At 42.6% G+C, this 21,471-nt stretch overlaps 2 protein-coding genes across 3 annotated transcripts in view; one reads left to right on the top strand and one right to left on the bottom strand.

Annotated features, from left to right (window-relative positions):
* Positions 1-21,471, bottom strand: part of LOC106565912 (astrotactin-2) — a 448,985-nt gene that overhangs the window by 100,509 nt on the left and 327,005 nt on the right. The window contains exon 17 of the mRNA XM_014133602.2: positions 347-609. Within this exon, the coding sequence (XP_013989077.2) occupies positions 347-609 (263 nt within the window). The remainder of the gene's footprint in view (positions 1-346; positions 610-21,471) is intronic.
* Positions 12,408-21,171, top strand: LOC106565915 (E3 ubiquitin-protein ligase TRIM32). 2 transcript variants are annotated; one of them, XR_001319759.2, is made up of 3 exons: positions 12,408-12,523; positions 15,890-18,211; positions 19,558-21,171. XR_001319759.2 is itself a non-coding variant. In XM_014133617.2 (2 exons), exon 2 carries the CDS (start codon positions 15,901-15,903, stop codon positions 17,935-17,937), a length of 2,037 nt encoding a protein of 678 aa, XP_013989092.1. In that variant the 5' UTR covers positions 12,408-12,523; positions 15,890-15,900; the 3' UTR covers positions 17,938-21,171. The 2 variants fall into 2 exon arrangements, 1 of the variants encoding a protein (XP_013989092.1); XM_014133617.2 differs by having other exon boundaries at positions 15,890-21,171.

Genomic DNA, 21,471 nt, shown 5'->3' with positions numbered 1-21,471 from the left:
ATTGCCCTCTCCAATGCCTCCCTCCTTCCCTCTCCACTGCCTACTTCCTTCCCTCCATCTCTCTCCACTTCCTCCCTCCTTCCCTCCTTCCCTCTCTACTGCCTCCCTCCTTCCCTTCCTCACCTATTTGGTGATGTAGTTCTGTACCAGATTATAGAGGAATCTCCCCCTATCATCCCTATTCTGCTCCCACTATCCTTCTCTTCTTCCGTTCCCCCTCTCTCTGCCCCTCCCTCCCTCCCTCTAGCCTCATCTATTTGGTGAAGTTCACCTTTGCACCAGACTGTATAGGGTTCCCCATCCTCCTCCCATCCCCCCCTCCATCCCTCCCACCGTCCCCCCTCACCTCCTTGGTGACGTTGTCCTGCACCAGGCTATAAAGCGGCACGATGCGGCTGACCTCCAGCAGGACGGGGATGGGCAAGGGCTGCTCGCGGCCTGCCTGATGGCACAGGTGGCAGGCCGAGGGGCAACTGCCCTTCTCCTCACAGCGGATCTCCACACCGCTGACCAGGTCCTCCGTCAGTAGCTGGGTCTTCAGCAGCCCAGACAGGTAGCTGATGAAGGGCATAGATTTGAGCTCGCGCCTGCTGCCCTGGTCTGTCACCTCTGGGAGATGGAGAGGAGAGGGAAGGAGAGATGGCATGTTTAGACAGTGAGAGGACAGGGTATGAAAACTGAAAAACAGTCTATATTCTAACATCAGATTATATCAGATTATATCAGTCCTAACCTTAACCATTATGAGAAATAGCTGACCCTGTGTCAGTGGTTGGGAGCAACACCTACCAATTCAAACACAGTTTGTGAAAGACAAGGGAATTTACCTTTCATTTAGCTTTATTTACACAGGTTAGTCTCATTGAAATGAAATCTCTTTCGCAAGAGAGACCTCATCATTATTGATAGAAGGTTGTCTGAACGATGAGAGGACCAGATCCAAACACATATAGACTGACACACAGAAACGTGCATCAGTGTATGTCTGCCACATGTCCTGAATCGCCATAACACAGGACTGACAGCTGCACTCACTTCTTTCTATCCACTCTGTCTCCACTCTCCACTGACTGAGTTTCACATGACCGCCTCACTCACATCACATGTGCCGCCATCTGGATCTACTTTCTATTGCGGTCAAACAAAATAATCCTTCATTGTCAGAAACTCCTCCACCAGGAATGAACGGTGGGTGATGACTTATTCCTGCATAGTGTAAATAAGCATTGTTTGATATTCTCATCGACGGGGAATTCTCGCGCATAACGTTCTGTGCCAGCGGGCTAACAATGTTACATTGGAAAGGAGTGAAACAGGGAGAAATGTTAATTGAGTGTTGAGTGTTTCCCTGGATGGATGGATGGATGGATGGATGGATGGATGGATGGAGGGATGGAGGGAAGGAGACAGCCATGTGTTGCGGAGGCAGCAGATGTGCTGTCTGTCTGTGTTGATGGGAGGAGAGACCAGACAGGCTGGAGAGAGGAGGCTCTCTCAGCAATGGCAACATTGAATCAAATGTACACTATGGCAAACTGCTGATGGGGGAAATTATATTAATCATGTGCTATGGAGGATTTTGCTTAATTCTTCCCAAAGTGTATTTATTGTAGGGGGTCTTCATAACACCAAGTGGGTATGAATGTTTTCATATCAGAATGAGTAGTGTTTCTTCAATCTGTATACCTTGTCTAAGTAGTTCCATTACCTAAACTGTGCATGTTGCTGCACAGGAGCAATGTTATTGTGGTTGACTATGAGTGAATTAATTCCAGCCTCAGTCTCTCATTGTGTGCCATTATGTGGCCTACAGGTTTACTCCAATTGCAGAGCAATCAACTGACTCATATCCGTCTCATATCCAGACGTCTAGGAAAAAGGCTGAGCTAGAGCTGAATCAACAGGGGGAGGAGAACACCAGGCAGAGCCAGAGGTGGGAACCACTGCATAAACACAATAACATGCAGATGTGTTAGCTTGCTACTCCCTAACCAAAGGCCAAACTCACACAGTCACACGGTTTGTGCTAGCTACACTTTACAGGAGGGAGAGGGCAAAAAAGAGAAAGTGACATTCTTCAAGGTAGAGTAATTGGGACCAGCTTAGAGTAAAAGTCATTTTAGTGCAGCCTTCGGAATATTTCACAAAGGAAAAAGAAAACATACAGTGTGTGAACTTAATCAGCATGTGTGTCCGTTCTCTTAAACCTCACTAGTCTTGCTTTCTTTCTCGACAGCTCTTAAAAAGCCCAGCCAAGTACAGGGCTAGTTATGCCTTCAGGTTCCAATCCCTCATACACACAAACACATTTCGAGCTGTACTAGCTCACAGAACATCAGTGAAAAATAGCTTCCACTGGGGTAGATGGGGGAAAAAGCAGAAATGTAAAACAGGTGCAGATTATCTGATGTTTTCAGGATAAGATCACTAGTCAGTGACAGAGTTCTAAATTAATCTCCTACGCAAAAACAAACATTCCATTGCCACACAGAGAGAAAAGGAACACCGGCTATAATGAGACATATACACTGAGTGTACAAAACATTAGAAACACCTGCTCTTTCCATGACATGGACTGACCAGGTGAATCCAGGTGAAAGCTATGATCCCTTATTGATGTCACATGTTAAATCCACTTCAGTCAGTGTAGATGAAGGGGATTAGACAGTTTAAAGAAAGATTTTTAAGCCTTGAGAGAATTGAGACATGGATTGTGTGTGTGTGCCATTCAGAGAGTAAATGGGCAAGACAAAATATGTAAATGCTTGTGAACGGGGTATGGTAGTAGATGCCAGGCGCACAGGTTTGAGTGTGTCAATAACTAACGCTCAACAGTTTCCTGTGTGTATCAAGAATGGTCCACCACCCAAAGGACATCCAGGCAACTTGAGTCCACATGGGCCAGCATCCCTGTAGGAACGCTTTCGACACCTTGTGGTCCATGCCCCGATGAATTGAGGGTGTTCTGAGGGCAAAAGGGGGTGAACTCAATATTTGGAAGGTGTTCCTAATGGTTTGAGACCTCAGTGTCCTGTATTTACTGGACCATAGTAAAAACGACAAATACGGAGATGAGAGCTGCGTGACAGTCGATACATTTCCTCTTTCATTCAAGACATGCAAGTGTGTGAGACAAATGGTACGTCATCAGACAGTGTATTGTACGTGTAGTTTGATAATAGGCTGGTGTTGTGGTGATGCTATGGGCTCCAGACACAGGCCCAGCTACAGAGCAGAGAGAGTGTGAAGGGACTGGAGTAGTGAAAGAGGAGGGGGAGGGATACTCTCCTCCACATCCTATGTAAACAGGCTCAAGGGGTGGACCTAAGAGTCCAATTACATGCACTCAACACAAACACAGAAAGGAGCTGTTATCACTTGGCCCTCACAATAAAACACTGTAATTATCCCAGGTTTACTGCAGGCTTCGCAGGGCAGCTCACATCACAGCCGGCCGCATATACACCCTTCCCTCTTCCTTTCCCCTTCAACTCCATCCGTTACCTGAGACAATAACTTCTGAAAGTTAACATTAACCCCAAAGTCTTAGATAGGATTGAGAGTATGACAAGGGGAATACATGCTCCACTGTGATCCAGTCAGATACATGCTCCATGAAATACACTGAGATTCTAGGCAGAGAACTTACACATGACACAGGTTAACACATCCCTTATGCATTAATTACAGGTGTGTAGGATGATTACAACCATATAAATCCTATTAAATTAGGAGGGGCTTTGTCATGAACCCTCAAAGTTCCAGAATTGAGTGAAAATGGCAGCCATATTGGTTAGGGAGAAATCCAAACCAGTCAAAACTATGAAATAGCACATGGAATCATGTAGTAACCACAAAAGTGTTAAACAAAATATATTTATATTTGAGATTCTTCAAAGTAGCCACCATTTGCCTTGATGACAGCTTTGCACACTCTTGGCATTCTCTCAACCAGCTTTATGAGGTAGTCACCTGGAATGCATTTCAATTAACAGGTGTGCCTTGTTAAAATATAATTTGTGGAATTTCTTTCCTTCTTAATGCGTTTCAGCGAATCAGTGTTGTGAAAAGGTAGGTGTGGTATACAGAAGATAGCCCTGTTTGGTAAAAGATCAAGTCCATATTATGGCAAGAACAGCTCAAATAAGCAAACAGAAACGACAGTCCGTCACTACTTTAAGACATGAAGGTCAGTCAATCTGGAAAATTAGAGTTACCAGCCTCAGAAATTGCAGCCCAAATAAATGCTTCACAGGGTTCAAGTAACAGACACATCTCAATTTCAACTGTTCAGAAGAGACTGTGTGAATTGCCCTTCATGGTCAAATTGCTGCAATGAAACCACTGCTAAAAGAACACCAATAAGAAGAAGAGACTTGCTTTGGCCAAGAAACACGAGCAATGGACATTGGACCAGTGGAAATATGTAATTTGGTCTGATGACTCCAAATGTGAGATGTTTGGTTCCAACCGCCGTGCCTTTGTGAGACGGAGAGTAGGTGACCGGATGATCTCCGCATGTGTGGTTCCCACCATGAAGCATGGAGGAGGAGGTGTGATGGTGTGGGGGTGCTTTGCTCGTGACACTGTCTGTGATTTATTTAGAATTCAAGGCACACTTAACCAACATGGCTACCACAACATTCTGCAGCGATACGCCATCCCATCTGGTTTGTGCTTAGTGGAACTATCATTTGTTTTCAACAGGACAATGACCCAACACAACTCTAGGCTGTGTAAGGGCTATTTGACCATGAAGGACAGTGATGGAGTGCTACATCAGATGACCTGGCCTCCACAATCACCCAACCTCAACCCAATTGAGATGCATTCAAGTTTGCTCTGTTTTTTGGTTAATTCTTAAGTAATTATCTTTTGGTTTTGTCATGATTTGGTTGGATCTAATTGTGTTGCTGTCCTGGGGCTCTGTTTTTGTGTTTGTGAACAGAGCCCCAGGACCATCTTGCTGAGGGGACTCTTCTCTAGGTTAATCTTTCTGTAGGTGATAGCTTTGTTATGGAAGGTTTGGGAATCACTTCCTTTTAGGTGGTTGTAATTTGAATTCTCTTTTCTAGATTTTGATAATTAGATGGTATCCTCCTAATTCTGCTCTGCATGCATTATTTGGTGTTTTACGTTGTACACAGAGGATGTTTTTGCTGAATTTTGCATGCAGCAGCTCAATTAGGTGTTTGTCCCATTTTGTGGGTTCTTGGTTTATGAGTGGACCCCAGACCTTACAACCATAAAGGGTAATGGGTTCTATAACTGAGTCAAGTATTTTTTGCCAGATCTTAATGGGGATGTCGGACTTTATGTTCCTTTTGATGGTGTAGCAGGCCCTTTTTGCCTTGTCTCTCAGATCATTCACGGCTTTGTGGAAGTGACCTGTGGTGCTGTTTAGACTGAGATAGGGATAGTTTTCTAGGTGGAATTTGTATTTGTAGTCCTGGCAACTGGACCTTTTTTGGAACACCATTATTTTTGTACACTGTCAGGGCCCAGGTCTGACAGAATCTGTGCTGAAGATCTAGGTGCTGCTTTAAGCACCAGATCATCAGCAAACAGTAGACATTTGACTTCAGATTCTAGTAGGTTGAGGCTGGGTGCTGCAGACTGTTCTTGTGCCCTCGCCAATACGTAGATATACGTATATGTAAAATAGGGTGGGGATCAAGCTGCATCATTGTCTCACCCCACAGCCCTGTGAAAATAAATCTGTGTTTTTTGCCCATTTTAAGAGAAACACTTATTGTTTGGGTACTTGGACTTTATAACGTCGTATGTCTTTCCCCCAACACCGCTTTCCATCAATTTGTATAGCAGACCCTCATGCCAAATTGAGTCAAAAGCTTTTTTTAAACCAACAAAGCATGAGAAGACTTAGCTTTTGTTTTGGTTTATTTGGTTGTCTATTAGGGTGTGCAGGGTGAATACGTGGACTGCCGTACGGTAATTTGGTAAAAAGCCAATTTGACATTTGCTCCGTACATTGTTTTCACTGAGGAAATGTAGGAGTCTGCGGTTAATGATAATGCAAAGGAATTTCCCAAGGTTGCTGTTGATGCATATCCCACGGTAGCTATTGAGGTCAAATTTGTCTCCCATTTGTGGATTGGGGTGATCAGTCCTTGGTTCCAAATATTGGGGAAGATGTAAGAGAGGACAATGTTAAAGAGTTTAAGTACAGGCAATTGGAATTTATGGTCTGTATATTTTATCATTTCATTTAGGATATCATCAACACCACAGGCCTTTTTGGGTTGGAGAGTTTGTATTTTGTCCTGTAGTTGATTCAGTGTAATTGGAGAATCCAGTGGGTTCTGGCAGTCTTTAATAGCTGATTCTAAGATTTGTAATTGATCATGTATATGTTTTTGCTGATTGTTCTAGAGCAGAAAAAATTGGAGAAGTGGTTTATCCATACATCTCCATTTTGGATGGTAACTCTTTGTGTGGTTGGATTCTATGGATTCTTCAATTACATTGATCTGATTTATGTGCTGTTCATATTTTGTTAGTGTATTTCTGTACTGTTTTAGTATTTCACTATAGTGAAGGCGTAGGCTCAGGTTTTCTGGGTCTGTATGTCTCTATGTTTCTTTTCAATTTCTTTCTTAGGTTTTTGAATTCTTCATCAAACCATTTATCATTGTTGTTAACTTTCTTAGGTTGTCTGCTTGACAATTTATATATTTCAAATCAAATCAAATGTATTTGTCACATACACATGTGTTAGCAGGTGTTAATAATGCAAGTGTAGCGAAATGCTTGTGCTTCTAGTTCCGACCATGCAGTAATATCTAACAAGTAATCTACCAATTCCACAACAACTACCTTGTACACACAAGTGTAAAGGAATGAATACGAATATGTACATGAAAATATATAAATGAGTGATGGCCGAACAGCATAGGCAAGATGGAATAGATGGTATGTAGTACAGTATATACATATGAGATGAGTATTGTAGGGTATGAAAACATATAAAGCAGCATTGTTTAAGGTGGCTAGTGATACATTACATCAGGATGGCAAGATGCAGTAGATGGTATAGAGTACAGTATATACATATGAGATGAGTAATGTAGGGTATGTAAACATTATATAAAGTGGCATTGTTTAAAGTGGCTGGTGATACATCTAATTACATCAAGATGGCAAGATGCAGTAGATGGTATGGCGTACAGTATATACATATGAGATGAATAATGTAGGTTATGTAAACATTATCTAATATAAATAATATAAAGTGGCAAGTGATAAATTGATTACATCAATTTTCCCATTATTAAAGTGGCTTGAGTTGAGTCAGTATGTTGGCAGCAGCCACTCAAAGTTAGTGATGGGTGTTTAACAGTCTGATGGCCTTGAGATGGAAGCTGTTTTTCAGTCTCTCGGTTCCAGCTTTGATGCACCTGTGCTGACCTCGCCTTCTGGATGTTAGCGGGGTGAACAGGCAGTGTCTCGGGTGGTTGCTGTCCTTGATGATCTCTTTGGCCTTCCTGTGACATCGGGTGGTGTAGGTGTCCTGGAGGGCAGGTAGTTTGCACCCAGTGATGCGTTGTGCAGACCTCACTACCCTCTGGAGAGCCTTCCGGTTATGGGCTGTATCATCGCCTGGTACGGCACCAGGCGATGATACAGCCCGACAGGATGCTCTCGATTGTGCATCTGTAAAAGTTTGTGAGTGTTTTTGGTGACAAGCCAAATGTCTTCAGCCTCCTGAGGTTGAAGAGCCGCTGCTGCGCCTTCTTCACCACGCTGTCTGTGTGGGTGGACCATTTCAGTTTGTCCGTGATGTGTACGCCGAGGAACTTAAAACTTGATAGGGAAGCTGAAAGGTCAAATATACTGTTTAGGCTTTCTACTGCCAAGTTCACACCTTCACTATGGCAGTAAAATGTTTTGTCCAGGAAATTGTCTAAAAGGGATTGATTTTGTTGTTGCCCAATAGCTTTTTAGTAGGTTTCTATACTACTTTCCTTCTTAATATTATGCAGTTCCTTTGGCTGTGATGCCTCATGATTGAGTATTACTCTATTCAAGTAGACTGTGATTTTGCTATGATCTGATAGGGGTGTCAGTGGTCTGACTGTGAACACTCTGAGAGACTCTGGATTGAGGTCACAGATAAAGTAATCTATAGTGATACTGCAGTTTAGAGATGGAGAAGCTGTCATCGTTAAAGTATAGGGATTCTATATAGGCAACAGACATGAGGACTTTTCTCTCTGTTGAGATAGTTTGCTTATAAACTTCTGGCCAGATGTAAAAAGTATGTGGTAAAATTTCACAAATCTTAGTACAAAACTCAAAACAGATCATCAAAAAGGCTGTTTTTTTTTTATCTTTAAGCACATTTTCAATTGACTAGGTACAATACACAAAATCACAAAGTAACTTTTTCACCTAACCTAATCAGTGTTTCTTCTAGAAATAGCTTTCATATAAAATAATTGCCTTTCACAATGCAATGCTCACAATACCTTTCATCTGATTCTGTTCTCATTTGTTTAAATACATTTGACCATCACTTAATCCAACTGCACTTAATGGTTAATCACTTAACCGTCTGGTAAACCTATAGATTTTAAACTGGTTTGTCTACTATATATGGATTTTGAGAACTACAGAAATTAAATGTGTGTTTTTTCATAGTATAAACATTTAAATTACATGTATTACACATGGTAACCATACATAATGACTACTCGTTATTGTTAATGGATTTCACATAGAGGCAACCACAATTAGTCACTATATAAAAGGGGGTGTGTGAACACGTGTGAGCACATTTCTTTCAACATGGAGCAGAATAGACAGCAAGGGAGAGGAATAAGTCAACGAGCCCGTGGACAAGGGGCCCGACAGAGAAGTAGGCATGGGCCCCAACAGAGGTCAAAGAGGTGGGCATGGGCCCCATCAAAAAGGTCAAAGAGGTGGCCATAGGACCCGTCAAAGAGGTCAAAGAGGTGGCCATAGGACCCGTCAAAGAGGTCAAAGAGGTGGCCATAGGACCCGTCAAAGAGGTGGCCGTCAGAGAGAGGTAAGCAGATGGCATGGAAAGGTTGTCTCTAATGAAGTCCGGGCCATCATCATTGGTCATGTGGTAAACAGAGGCCTTACCATGGCAGAGGCTGCCGGAATAGGTCACCCCAATCTGAAAAAATCAACTGGCAATTCGATCATGAGAACATTCCACCAAGAAAACCGGTAAATCTGCAGGATATGCACTATGCTTTACCATTACATTTACTGTAAATTACATATTGTAATGCATGTAAATTCACAAAACATGCTACAGTATTCTTACAGTATGATCTATTGACAGTATACTCTGTTTATACCCTCAGAATTGACAGAAGTCCCCATGGTGGTTGCCATGTGCTGACCGACCAGCAGGAGTGGGCAGTGGTGGAAATGGTGAGGGCCAGGAATGACATTCAGTACGGCTGTCCGAAATAAAGCAGGCCATTGAGGAGAACAATGAAACCTTTGCCAATGAGGCATCCATCAGCCTACCAACAATCGCTCACCTTTTAAAGAGGCACCAGGTATCTATGAAACACATTTACCTGGTGCCTTTTGAGAGAAACAACGACTGGGTGAAACAACTGCAGGCCTAGTATTTTCAGGTACAGCACTATACACTGTATTACTGTTACTATTTGATGCACATGCTACTTCACAATATCATATTGGAACTATATTGTAAAAATAGCTAACAAAAATATATTTTTAGAAGGTGATGGTTCTTGATGCAGCTGTGAACCATCACAGGTTTATCTTTGTTGATGAAGCGGGCTTTAACCTGGACAATACTCGGCGACTTGGGCGGGACCTTATTGACCAACGGGCGACCGTCCAAGTGCCTGGACAACGTGGGGGAAACATCTCCATGTGCACAGCTATCTCTGAAGATGGTATGGTAGGACGTAGAACATTACTTGGATCCTACAACGCTGCACACCTCATTGTGTTTCTCAATTAAATTGAGCAGGCTTGTCAAGGTGAAAGGGTCACCTATGTCATTGTGTGAGACAATGTCAGGTTCCACCATGCAGAGGTGGTTCAGGCATGGTTTGGGCCAATTCCCGATTCGTGACCCTTTACCTGCCCCCATACTCTTCTTTCCTCAACCCTATTGAGGATGTGTTTTCAGCATGGAGGTGGAAGGTGTACGACCGCCATCCCCATGAATGTGCCATCCTCCTTCTGGCCATGGATGAGGCATGCGACGACATCAATGCAGACCAATGTCAAGCTTGGATTTGCCATGCCAAAAGGTTTTTCCCACGGTGCATGAACAATGAGGACATTCACTGGAAAAGAATGTATGGCCAACTGCTCAAGACAAGCTTGATGCAAATGAATGCGTGCTAAACATATATTTTTTAATTTTCATTCATTTAATTTGTTTCATTTAATATCTTACATTTAATTATAGACAGTACACCTATGTTGCAATTATATCTGAAAAAATTTAAATAAATGTTGCATTAATGATTGTAGAGGATGTCTTCATTGATCACATCTTTGATTTCACATTCAATAGATATTATGGAAATTCTAGATTTTCTGCCAGTTTTCTTTCACTTCTGTGGGCGATTTGCATCGTTTGCTATTAGATAAAACTGGTAGGTAAAACTAAAACATTGAAAAGATATCATTATGTTGTGTTTTGGCAATTAAAAGAATGTTATCATTACATTTCACAATTAACTTATATTTTGAATCAATGGTTGTGTGGTGAGAGATGTTTACAATCCAAATGAATGCACAATGACAAGTTTTGAATGAAAGACTGGCTGCGTTAGAACTGTGACCAGTTTGGAGTTTTGTACAACATTTTGGTGAAAATAGTACCAATGTGATAAAAAAAGAAATACATGTAATTGCGTGGGTTAGGTCTGCTCTATACCAAGTTAGCATACCCCCTGAGTCTCTTCCCTGTTTCACACCTGGTAGTTTGATGGATGAGACTACCAGCTCTCTGTAGCCTAGAGGGCAACCAGTGGGTTCGTCTCCTCTATATTATGTTTCTTGTAGGATGACAATGTCTGTATTTCCAATTTCTCTCTCTCTCTCTCTCTCTCTCTCACACTAAATAATGAGCCTTTGTGGATACAGTATATTCTTTAGAACCTACCCTATGGTCATAATTGTTGCCCTGCAAAGTGTCTGATATCTCTGTGCTAATTTCAGACAGATATTGTTGGTGTTGGCATTGCTATTATTGCCCCATAAAATCTCTCTATTCAGGAGTGTTTTGACGTGCAATCTGGCCTTTTTAACAACTCTGGCACACGTCCAAATCATATCGCCTATTAATTCTCCACAGTCGGTTGATGTATGCATTTTATTAGTGAAAATGCAAGCTCAAGGGAAATTACAATGAAATACACACATGATGAGGAGGGCGAGATATAAATGTGGACAGTTTTTTTGGTTGTTAAACAAAGATGACTCACGCTTCCTAATACCACTGACTTCAACATGGCACAGCTGCAGCACAATTACAGTAACAGCACAACAGGTTTCTGTTCTGTGAGTCTAAAGCCTATTCTTTTTTCAAAAGCCATAATAAGTTGAAAATATATTAAAAGCTTACTGAGAAGGTTTAGGGAAAAAAACGTTTTAATGTATAAGCTAAAGAAAGCATATAGTCTACGTTAATTTCTCATTTTCATTTACCTTTTAGTTATGCATAGGTTAACATTATGATTGCATTTTGAAATTGCCAATCAACTAATTTCTATTGATGTGCAGTAGTTCCTTTTCTGAAATGCAATTCAGATAGGCCTGCCCTCTGCGATAGAGCTCTACAAATTGATTTTGAAATAAGACCTTTGCTGCCATCTAGGGGTCAGCTGATATACTATTTCCATGTACTGCAACACTGCACACATCTGTCCAGGAAGATAACTGTAGCAGACAACTGCTAGAGATGAATGCTTTTCAACTTTCAAAGGATACATCAAGATGTCTTCGTACTGTCCTAATTTATTGTGTATATTGTTTCAGGATGTAAGAGCATCATATTACATTTCATATAAAGCCAACAATGCTCTCAAATGGCTCACATAATTTCCCTGATTGATGGATATTTATTTTAAAGTTAATCTATTATCTGGTGCAGCCAGGATTTTAAGAGGTGTACAAAATGGAAAAATTCTGAAAGTATTCAAAAAGAAGGAATTTTCAAATTATGTATAATGCTTTGGCCATTATATTAATGTAGTTTCTATACTAAAACTAGAGATAGTGTTATACAAATTAACAAACATTTAATTTTATACTACAGTATTCAATACATCATATTATGAAACTTCATATACCATAAATATCCCCACTAATTTAACTGCCAACCACTTTCGGACCCTGTCCCAGCTGCAGTTGCAAGAACCAATGAAAATAGAGGTGGGTGGGGAATAAGTATTTGCTGGCGTTACGTCAACACCGCAGGCTCGCAGCAGCAGACCTACAAACCCCTGTGCCTTGACAGATCTGACATTGCAAGGTAAGATTTCAACCAAATAAAACTCGAGCTTTAGCTAGTATATAAATGTGAATGCTTGACTTTGAAAATGGACTCAATCATGAATTCTTACCGGACTGCCCCAAACAGGAAGTCACATCGCGATTTCGGGAGGCCTCCCACTAATCAAGCTGTCTAGCACAGCTTGCGCTAGAATCAACATAGCATCATGCCACAATATTATAAATTATTAATTGCATGTAACCAGCTAGTGCGGTTGTCATTTGCATTGGCCGTGTAGTGACAGCTTGATTCAAGCAATCTCTGTTATGCTAACACAGTTAGTAGCTAACACATTGACCGCACAATAACAAACTATGGTCGCTACATTCGTATCGCTACCTAGCGAGTTAGGCAGAACACTTATATTGGTTGTCTGTAGTTAGCTAACTGATTCTGAGAAGTTGTTTACTTGAAAGCTGGCTAGCTGCAGCAATCTAGTGTTGAATGACAGCTGGCTGCTGCTAGTGCTATCCAGTGGCAGTGATACACTCCCCTCACTTAAATTATATAGCCAGCTAAGTATCAGTGGTTACCAAACTGGGGCGCGTCCCCATATATAGTTATTATTTTTCTTAAAGAAACTCAGTATGGCTTTAAACGTACTCTTGAAAGTTGTAATAGTAGAATGCACAAGGTGAAATTAAAAAATTGGGTCTGCATCATCAGTTCCTCTTGTCATGTTAGTCATTGCATATTTCTAACTTGTCAGAAATGTCCAGCTAACATTTTCTATTTATGTTTTTTAGCCCATAGATATAAAAGTAACACAACAATTACAACAATATCACATGAATACACATTAGACATGGCAAAACAAGAAATGTCCCTTTTTCAGGACCCTGTCTTTCAAAGATAATTTGTAAAAATCCAAATAACTTCACAGATATTCATTATAAAGTGTTTAAACACTGTTTCCCATGCTTGTTCAATTAACCATGAACATGCACCTGTGGAACGGTCGTTAAGACACTAACAGCTTACAGACGGTAGGCAATTAAGGTCACAGTTATGAAAACTTAGGACACTAAAGAGGCCTTTCTACTGACTCTGAAAAACACCAAAAGGAAGATGCCCAGAGTCCCTGCCCATCTGCGTGAACGTGCCTTAGGCATGCTGCAAGGAGGCATGCAGACTGCAGATGTGGCCAGGGCAATAAATTGCAATGTCCGTGCTGTGAGACGCCTAAGACAGCGCTACAGGGAGACAGGCCGGGCAGCTGATCGTCCTCACATTGGCAGACCATGTGTAACAATACCTGCACAGGATCGGTACATCCGAACATCACACCTGCGGGACAGGTACAGGATGGCAACAACAACAACTGCCCGAGTAACACCAGGAACACACAATCCCTCCATCAGTGCTCAGACTGTCTGCAATAGGCTGAGAGATGCTGGACTGCGGGCTTGTAGGGCTGTTGTAAGGCAGGTCCTCACCAGACATCACCGGCAACAATGTCACCAATGGGGACAAACCCACCGTCACTGGACCAGACGGGACTGGCAAAAAGTGCTCTTCACTGACGAGTCTGGGTTTTGTCTCACCAGGGATGATGATCGGATTCGTGTTTATCGTCGAAGGAATGAGCGTTACACCGAGGCCTGTACTCTGGAGCGGGATCGATTTGGAGGTGGAGGGTCCGTCATGGTCTGGGGCGGTGTGTCACAGCATCATCGGACTGAGCTTGTTGTCATTGCAGGCAATCTCAACGCCGTGCGTTATAGGGAAGACATCCTCCTCCCTCATGTGGTACCCTTCCTGCAGGCTCATCCTGACATGACCCTCCAGCATGACAATGCCACCAGCCATACTGCTCGTTCTGTGCGTGATTTCCTGCAAGACAGGAATGTCAGTGTTCTGCTATGGCCAGCGACGAGCCGGATCTCAATCCCATTGAGCAGGTCTGGGACCTGTTGGATTGGAGGGTGAGGGCTAGGGCCATTCCCCACAGAAATGTCCTGGAACTTGCAGGTGCCTTGGTGGAAGAGTGAGGTAACATCTCACAGCAAGAACTGGCAAATCTGGTGCAGTCCATGAGGAGATGCACTGCAGTACTTAATTCAGCTGGTGGCCACACCAGATACTGATTTGGACCACCCCCCCCTTTGTTCAGGGACACATTATTCCATCTCTGTTAGTCACATGTCTGTGGAACTTGTTCAGTTTGTCTGTTGTTGAATCTTGTTGTGTTCATACAAATATTTAAATGTTAAGTTTGCTGAAAATAAACGCAGTTGACAGTGTGAGGGTGTTTCTTTTTTTTGCTGAATTTGTATAGAATTGCAAGAAAATTTACTCTACAACTGCAAAATGTGTAAAATTTCAGGAAATAAGCTTTAAACCTGCAAAATTCTCTCCGCCAACGAGATGTTTGTGTCATGGACAGTGCTTGTGTCCATAGAAATAAATGCGGTGCTCACGTAGGGGCGCAGGGTGTTCCCCAATGTTGGAAGGGGGTCGCCGAGTGAATAAGTTTGGGAGCCCCTGAGTTACAGTGTATGTTTCTCACAGTGACTACTAACTGGGTTGTGCTCTCTCAAATGTATCCCAGCATCAAAAGTGAATTATTCCCATGTTCTTGAGTTAACTAGTTCAATACTCCCCCCTAGAAACTTGTAAACATGTGGTCAAAATGTAATCCACCATTACTAGAGGAATGCTAATTATTTATTCAGCCTTTTTAATGAGAAATCATGACAACATCGTTATTTGACTTGTTAGCAATGCAACCTCTCCTCAACATATCATTGTTGCCAGGACAAACATATGTTCACGATCAGCACCTTTTTGGGCTCATTCAGTAGTTTTTACCTGAAAGTAGTGTCCTGTTGAAAAATAATGTTAAGTACAATTTACCTTACTAAAACATACAGGGACAATTATTCTGTTGATGCTTCCCCTTGTCATGGCGTTTTGATGTATGACCGAGTGTCAAAACCCCAGTTCTAGATGTCAGTCCGTAGAAGGACAAAAACATCTGTTTTAAGCAATCCATTTTGTGAGACCGTGATGACTATAAACTTTTTAATACTAACATAAATCGGAGGTGTATGTCCTGTAATTCTTTTGTGGTGAGTACTTTAGTTTGTGTAACGTAATAATACTTGGTCCACCATTGGGAAATAGCCATAATATAAAATAATTAAATATTTCAATTAACAATGATAATAAATGAAGCACACAGATTTTTACAACGACATCTATTTCTCACTACTTTAACCATGGAGAGAGTAAAATAAATGCTCCTAAACACAATGTAACCAGGCACGAGACTAGAGCTTTCGTAGTGATTGTGCCACAGCCTGAAACTTTGACGTCCCCTTTTTTTTATTCCTCTCCTCTCAGGTGTGAACACGATGGCGGCAGCTTCGCCAGCTCTGGACCCGGACCTGCTCCGGGAGGTCCTGGAGTGCCCCATCTGCCTGGAGACTTACAACCGGGAGCAGCTGAGGCCCAAGCTCCTGCAGTGTGGCCACACAGTGTGCAGACAGTGTCTGGAGAAGCTGCTGGCTAGCACCATCAACGGCGTGCGCTGTCCCTTCTGCAGCAGGGTCTCCCGCATGAGCAGCATCTCCCAGCTGGCTGACAACCTCACTGTGCTCAAGATCCTGGACTGGGTCAGCTCCTGCACCACCACCCTCATGTGCAAGTCCTGCCACATCCGCCTACCCCGACAGTACTGCCTTGACTGCGGCATCGTGCTCTGTGACCTCTGCAAGAGTGAGGGCCATCAGCAGCAGGGCCATGCCGTCCAGCCCATCCGGGTGGCCGCTGAGCAGCGCCGGAAGGACCTGGGCGGTAAACTGGCGTCCCTCCACGAAGCCATGGGCCACATCCAGCAGAAAAAAGTGACCATTGACAGTGTGACAAAGAACATGCGGGTGAAGTCCCGGGCAGTGCAGCAGGAGTATGCCCGGGCTGAGCTGCGTCTGCAGGAGGAGCTGGGGCACCAGCGGCGGACCTTCGCTGCCTCCATGGCCAAGGTGGAAAAGCTGAATGGGCACATCCTTGAGGAGCAGACGTACCTGCTGAACCTGGCCGAAGTGCAGGTGGTGTCCCGATGCGACTACCTCACCATGCGGGTGAAGCAGAGCGACATCACCCTGCTGGAGGAGGACGGAGGGGGAAACGATGAGGAGGAGCTAGACCTGAGGAGCTGCCTGGACCTGCCTACGCTACTCAAGCTCCAGGACCCTGAGCTGTTGACGATGGAGCATCCCGAGGCCCTGGATGTGGCCCACCTCACCACCAAGCCCTGCACCGTCAACACTGATGAGGGGCTGCTGGAGTTTAGAGCCGGGGTTGGGGTTGATGCCATGTGCGGGACTGTGGGGATTGCAGGGGCCCCGCTGGACCTGTATAGAGACATTGATATGTTAATGTCTGTAGAAAAGGCTGTGTGTGCCTCCCCGGGCAACTTTAAGTCCATGGATGAAGGGGGGGCCTCCTCGCCCGGTGCAGAGGCCAGGGCCAGCTCTGGGCCACAGCACTGCCAGTTTGTAAAGAAGATGGGTTGCAAGGGCAACCTGCCGGGGATGTTCAACCTACCGGTTAGCATCTGCGTCACCCCGCAGGGCGAAGTCCTGGTGGCCGACCGGGGGAACTACCGCATCCAGATCTTCAACCGCAAAGGCTTCCAGAGGGAGATCCGTCGCAATCCCAGCAGCATCGACAACTTTGTCCTGAGCTTCCTGGGCGCTGACCTGCCCAACCTCATCCCGCTGTCCATCGCCATCACTCCTCAGGGCCTTATTGGGGTCACTGACAACTACGACAACTCAGTCAAGGTGTACACCATTGACGGCCACTGCGTGGCCTGCCACAAGAACCAGCTAATAAAGCCCTGGGGCATTGCAGCCATGCCCACGGGTCAGTTCGTGGTCTCGGACGTGGAGGGCGGCAAGCTCTGGTGCCTGGCCGTAGACCGCAACGTGGGCGTAGTCAACTACAACCGTCTGTGCTCGGCAGTGCGGCCCAAGTTTGTGACGTGTGACTCATCGGGCACCATCTACTTCACCCAAGGATTGGGCCTGAACATTGAGAACCGCCATAATGAGCACCACCTGGAGGGGGGCTTCTCCATCTGCTCGGTGGGGACAGATGGCCAGCTGGGCAAGCATCTCAGCCACTTCTTCTCGGAGACAGAGGACTTCCGTTGCATCACGGGAATGTGCGTGGATGCCAACGGGGACCTGCTGGTGACGGACAGTGGCAGGAAGGAGATCCTGCAGTTCCCCAAAGAGGGCGGCTTTAACGTGCTCATCCAGGAGGGACTGACATGCCCTGTGGGCGTGGCCGTCACTGAGAAAGGACAGCTGATGGTGCTGGACTGCTGGGACCACTGTGTGAAAGTCTACTCGTACCTACAGAGGAGACGCTTCTCCACCTGCTAGGTGCTAAGAAACTACAAATCCAATTGTGTGTGTGTCACTTTAGTGTAAAAGGCTGCATTCCAAACAACTTTTGCTCCTCCATGATCTGACTTCTAGTCAGTGCTTAGCAGGTCATATAATGAGTCACTGATCCCCAGTCAGTCGGTGGGACTGGCTAGGAGCACACTGGAACCAAGCCGGTGTCTATCTACAATTCGAGCTGCCTCTTTGATTTGATGGATCACAGCACTAAAGACGACAATAAGTGTTGTCACATTGGGGTGGAGGGAAACTGGTATGTCAATCAACGCACAACATTTTTTATATTTTAACTGCTGTAATGTACAAAATATTAGGGCCGGGTTGATACCTGTATTGCGATACTCGTTAGTATAGTAGCAAGGACACAAAACACGAAGCAAATTTAACTTCTTTGGGAAAACGGCCCTAATGTTGGAAACAAACATCATTATGTTGTCATCGAGTCACATTTATTCTTTTCCAATCTATAGAACACTATTGTACATACAGCAGGTTTTTAAAGGACCAAAGAGTTTGGTCTGCATAGTTTTTTTTGCCATTTAATATTTTTTTTTTTATACTGGTATCGTCACAGCCATACAAAATGATATTTCTGACAATTACTAAGCCTAATGGCATGGCAAGAAAATGTATTGCAAAAAAAGAATTGCGCTTACAGCCTTTTATCAATTTAGAAGGCATGTCTAATCAAACCTCTAACTTAAATCTATAGGGATGGGATCATGGACTTGATCGTTATAACCCAGCCATCCAATAAAAAGTATTGTGTTGGAGCTCTTCGGGGTACATCTTCAACGTGCAAATGAGTGAAGTTGCCTGTAGACACACAGCTCTAGGATCAGCTTACCCTCCCTCAAGGCTAACTTTAACATTTAGTGTATGCACAGTTTATTCTAAAATAGGTAGAACTAGGCATCTATTTCCTATTATATTTTTTCATTTCCATGATTGTTGCAGAATACATTCCTCACCTTTTCTGACTGATGGTTTCCTACTCGCGAAGTAGCCTGTCGCCTACGTCTGATCTCTTATTTAATTGGACCCATTTCGCAGTAGTAAATAGATATGCTATTTCAAGTATTTTGCTCTATGCGATCCGGAGCGTAGTTTAACGCTAGAACGGATGTTTCACCTTTTCCATTTACGTCTTTGTCAAATGTCTCGCGTAAACAATATTTAATTTATAAACATATTTTCATAGCCATTGCTGAAAAATTCCTCCACTTTTTTTTTTTTCTGGCCATGATGGGTTCGTATTCCCGAAGTAGCTTTAGCCTACAACAAATTACCATGCGCATCTCTCGTTTTAATTGGGCCTATTAGATAGGCTTTTATTTAAAAGTATTTTGCTTTATGCATCCGAAAGGTAGCGCGGTTTAGAATATACAGTATAATTTAACAGAAACAGTTGATCTTTTTCATTGAAGTGTGTAGGCTACCACTGTAAGTAGGCCTACTGTAGTTTTATATTTTTACTCAATGTTTTTAGAATTCGCGGGTAGTGCAGCATAATTAAGTTCTGCAAAAAGTAAACAAAGTATTATTGAATTGAAACGATCTACAGGTTTATAACAATTTCCCATGATTTCTTTCTTTCAGATACAGAAAATGTCACTGTAAAAGTTTAAAACATCCCGCCAACACCTCCAGAGACATTTGGTCAAGTTCGTCATTGCTATTTCCTTTAGAAACTTCCATACGTATATACAATTTGTTCAGTGATTGTGTTTTTTCATTTCTTGTACTCTCATGAGACATTTGAAACCATATTTGTCGACTCACCAAAGGATTTCAATTCAGGATATGTCAGGCAGCATGCTAACCTTGTCACTGCAATAGTCTGTCACTACAAAATTATTTCTGAAATTATCATTACAGATATTCCAAACTTAACTATTACAATATTAAAATGCTAGAAAAATCAAGTGTCCTTGTTTCAATGTGATGAATAACAAGACTGTTGCTGTCTGTTTTTAATGGTAATTTTTTTATTGTTCACTCAACTTAACTGGAGAAGAGATGCATTTATTTTAGGGCTGTGAAACAAATAAATATTTTTAAATAAGGTTAATTGCAGGATTTTCTTGGATTAATCGCAAACATTTGAAATTGCTCAAATTGAGCTGTAATTTAAGATGTTTTATACCAAAAGCATTACAAGAATATCAATATCTTGATTTTGTCCAAAGTAACGGTAAGCAAAATCTGGTAAATTAATAAAGCGCACTTTCTTTAACCTCAATGTCAAGTTGTTTTGACATCACATTGTTGTTTTTAGCTCTATAGATTATTTGGGATATTTTCAGTGAATTTTAAACGCTTTCAAACAATGCGAATAATCACGCAAAAAATAAGTGCACTTTTTGTAATTTAACTTGAGTTAAAGGCCCAATGTAGACATTTTCATATCAATATATCAAATAAGGACCTTACTGTAAGATTTACATTAAAATGGGCAAAATAACCTTTTTATTTTGGGGGGAACTCACTATTATTGGTCAATTTATGGGATGGTGAAGTCACAATGGAAAGCACACACATAGAGAATGATAGAGGCCTCTAGTGGCCAGAATTCGGTTTTAGCACAGGCAGCGCCATTGAGGACTTCCACCATTTTAATATAGTCAACTGGGTGAGACTTCCAACTTCATTGGCTGATCCCTCCTTGTGACCCTGTTGGAGACTACTTTAAAATGGAGATAGTATGGGCAGTGCCACTGAGGCTGTCACCGATGCCATAATGGTACGGATACAATGAGGCCTCTATGGCCAAAACTCCCGCCAGGACCTTCTAATCTGCTGATTATAAGGTCCTGTGTATATTGTATTTTCAGCAAGAAAGTATCAGGTAATAACTCAGCTGTTGTACAATATGATACAAAAATAAATGAATTTTGACTCCGCTGGGCCTTTAACTGATTAACTCGGACAGCCTTCATTTCTTTAGACCTACATGTAATTGCCTATTTCCTCCTGAGTTTGTGTTTTTTTTTTAAATTTTTTTTTATAAATACTACTGGGTCTTCTTGAGTGTTCTGTTTCTGTATGCATGTGTTGAACCAACCCATGTGTCTTTCAGAAGTTTCGCCTTTGGTGGAGGCAGTGACTTTACAGTGTGTTACTATTGTATCAGATGAGTTTCTGTGTAACACGAGGCTCAATTTCATGTTTGTAATGTTATCTATTTAGTGCAATAAACCCAACATGAATGAAGATGTGCATGTTGTGGTTTCAGATTCTCTATGGAGAATTTTTCTACGCAGGAATTTACATTGTAGGAAGAACACTGACTTAATTGTAATGTAAACATTTAGAAAAGTAAAAACACTTTGTGCTATACCTATGGTAAATACTTTTGAAATATCTGCGATGCAGCAACGGAATTTATTTTCATAAATGATTCAAGGCATGTGTCTTTGTATTCCGGTGTTTACAGTACATATTTTGAACCGATTTATTTGGTAAAAGATAGGCTGTAGATATATTATTTTCATGCTGTCTAATTCAATTTTG

This window comes from Salmo salar, chromosome ssa01 (genome assembly GCF_905237065.1).
Source record: "Salmo salar chromosome ssa01, Ssal_v3.1, whole genome shotgun sequence".
Classification (NCBI taxonomy): Eukaryota; Metazoa; Chordata; class Actinopteri; order Salmoniformes; family Salmonidae; genus Salmo; species Salmo salar.
This window is presented reverse-complemented; position numbering and strand designations above follow the sequence as displayed.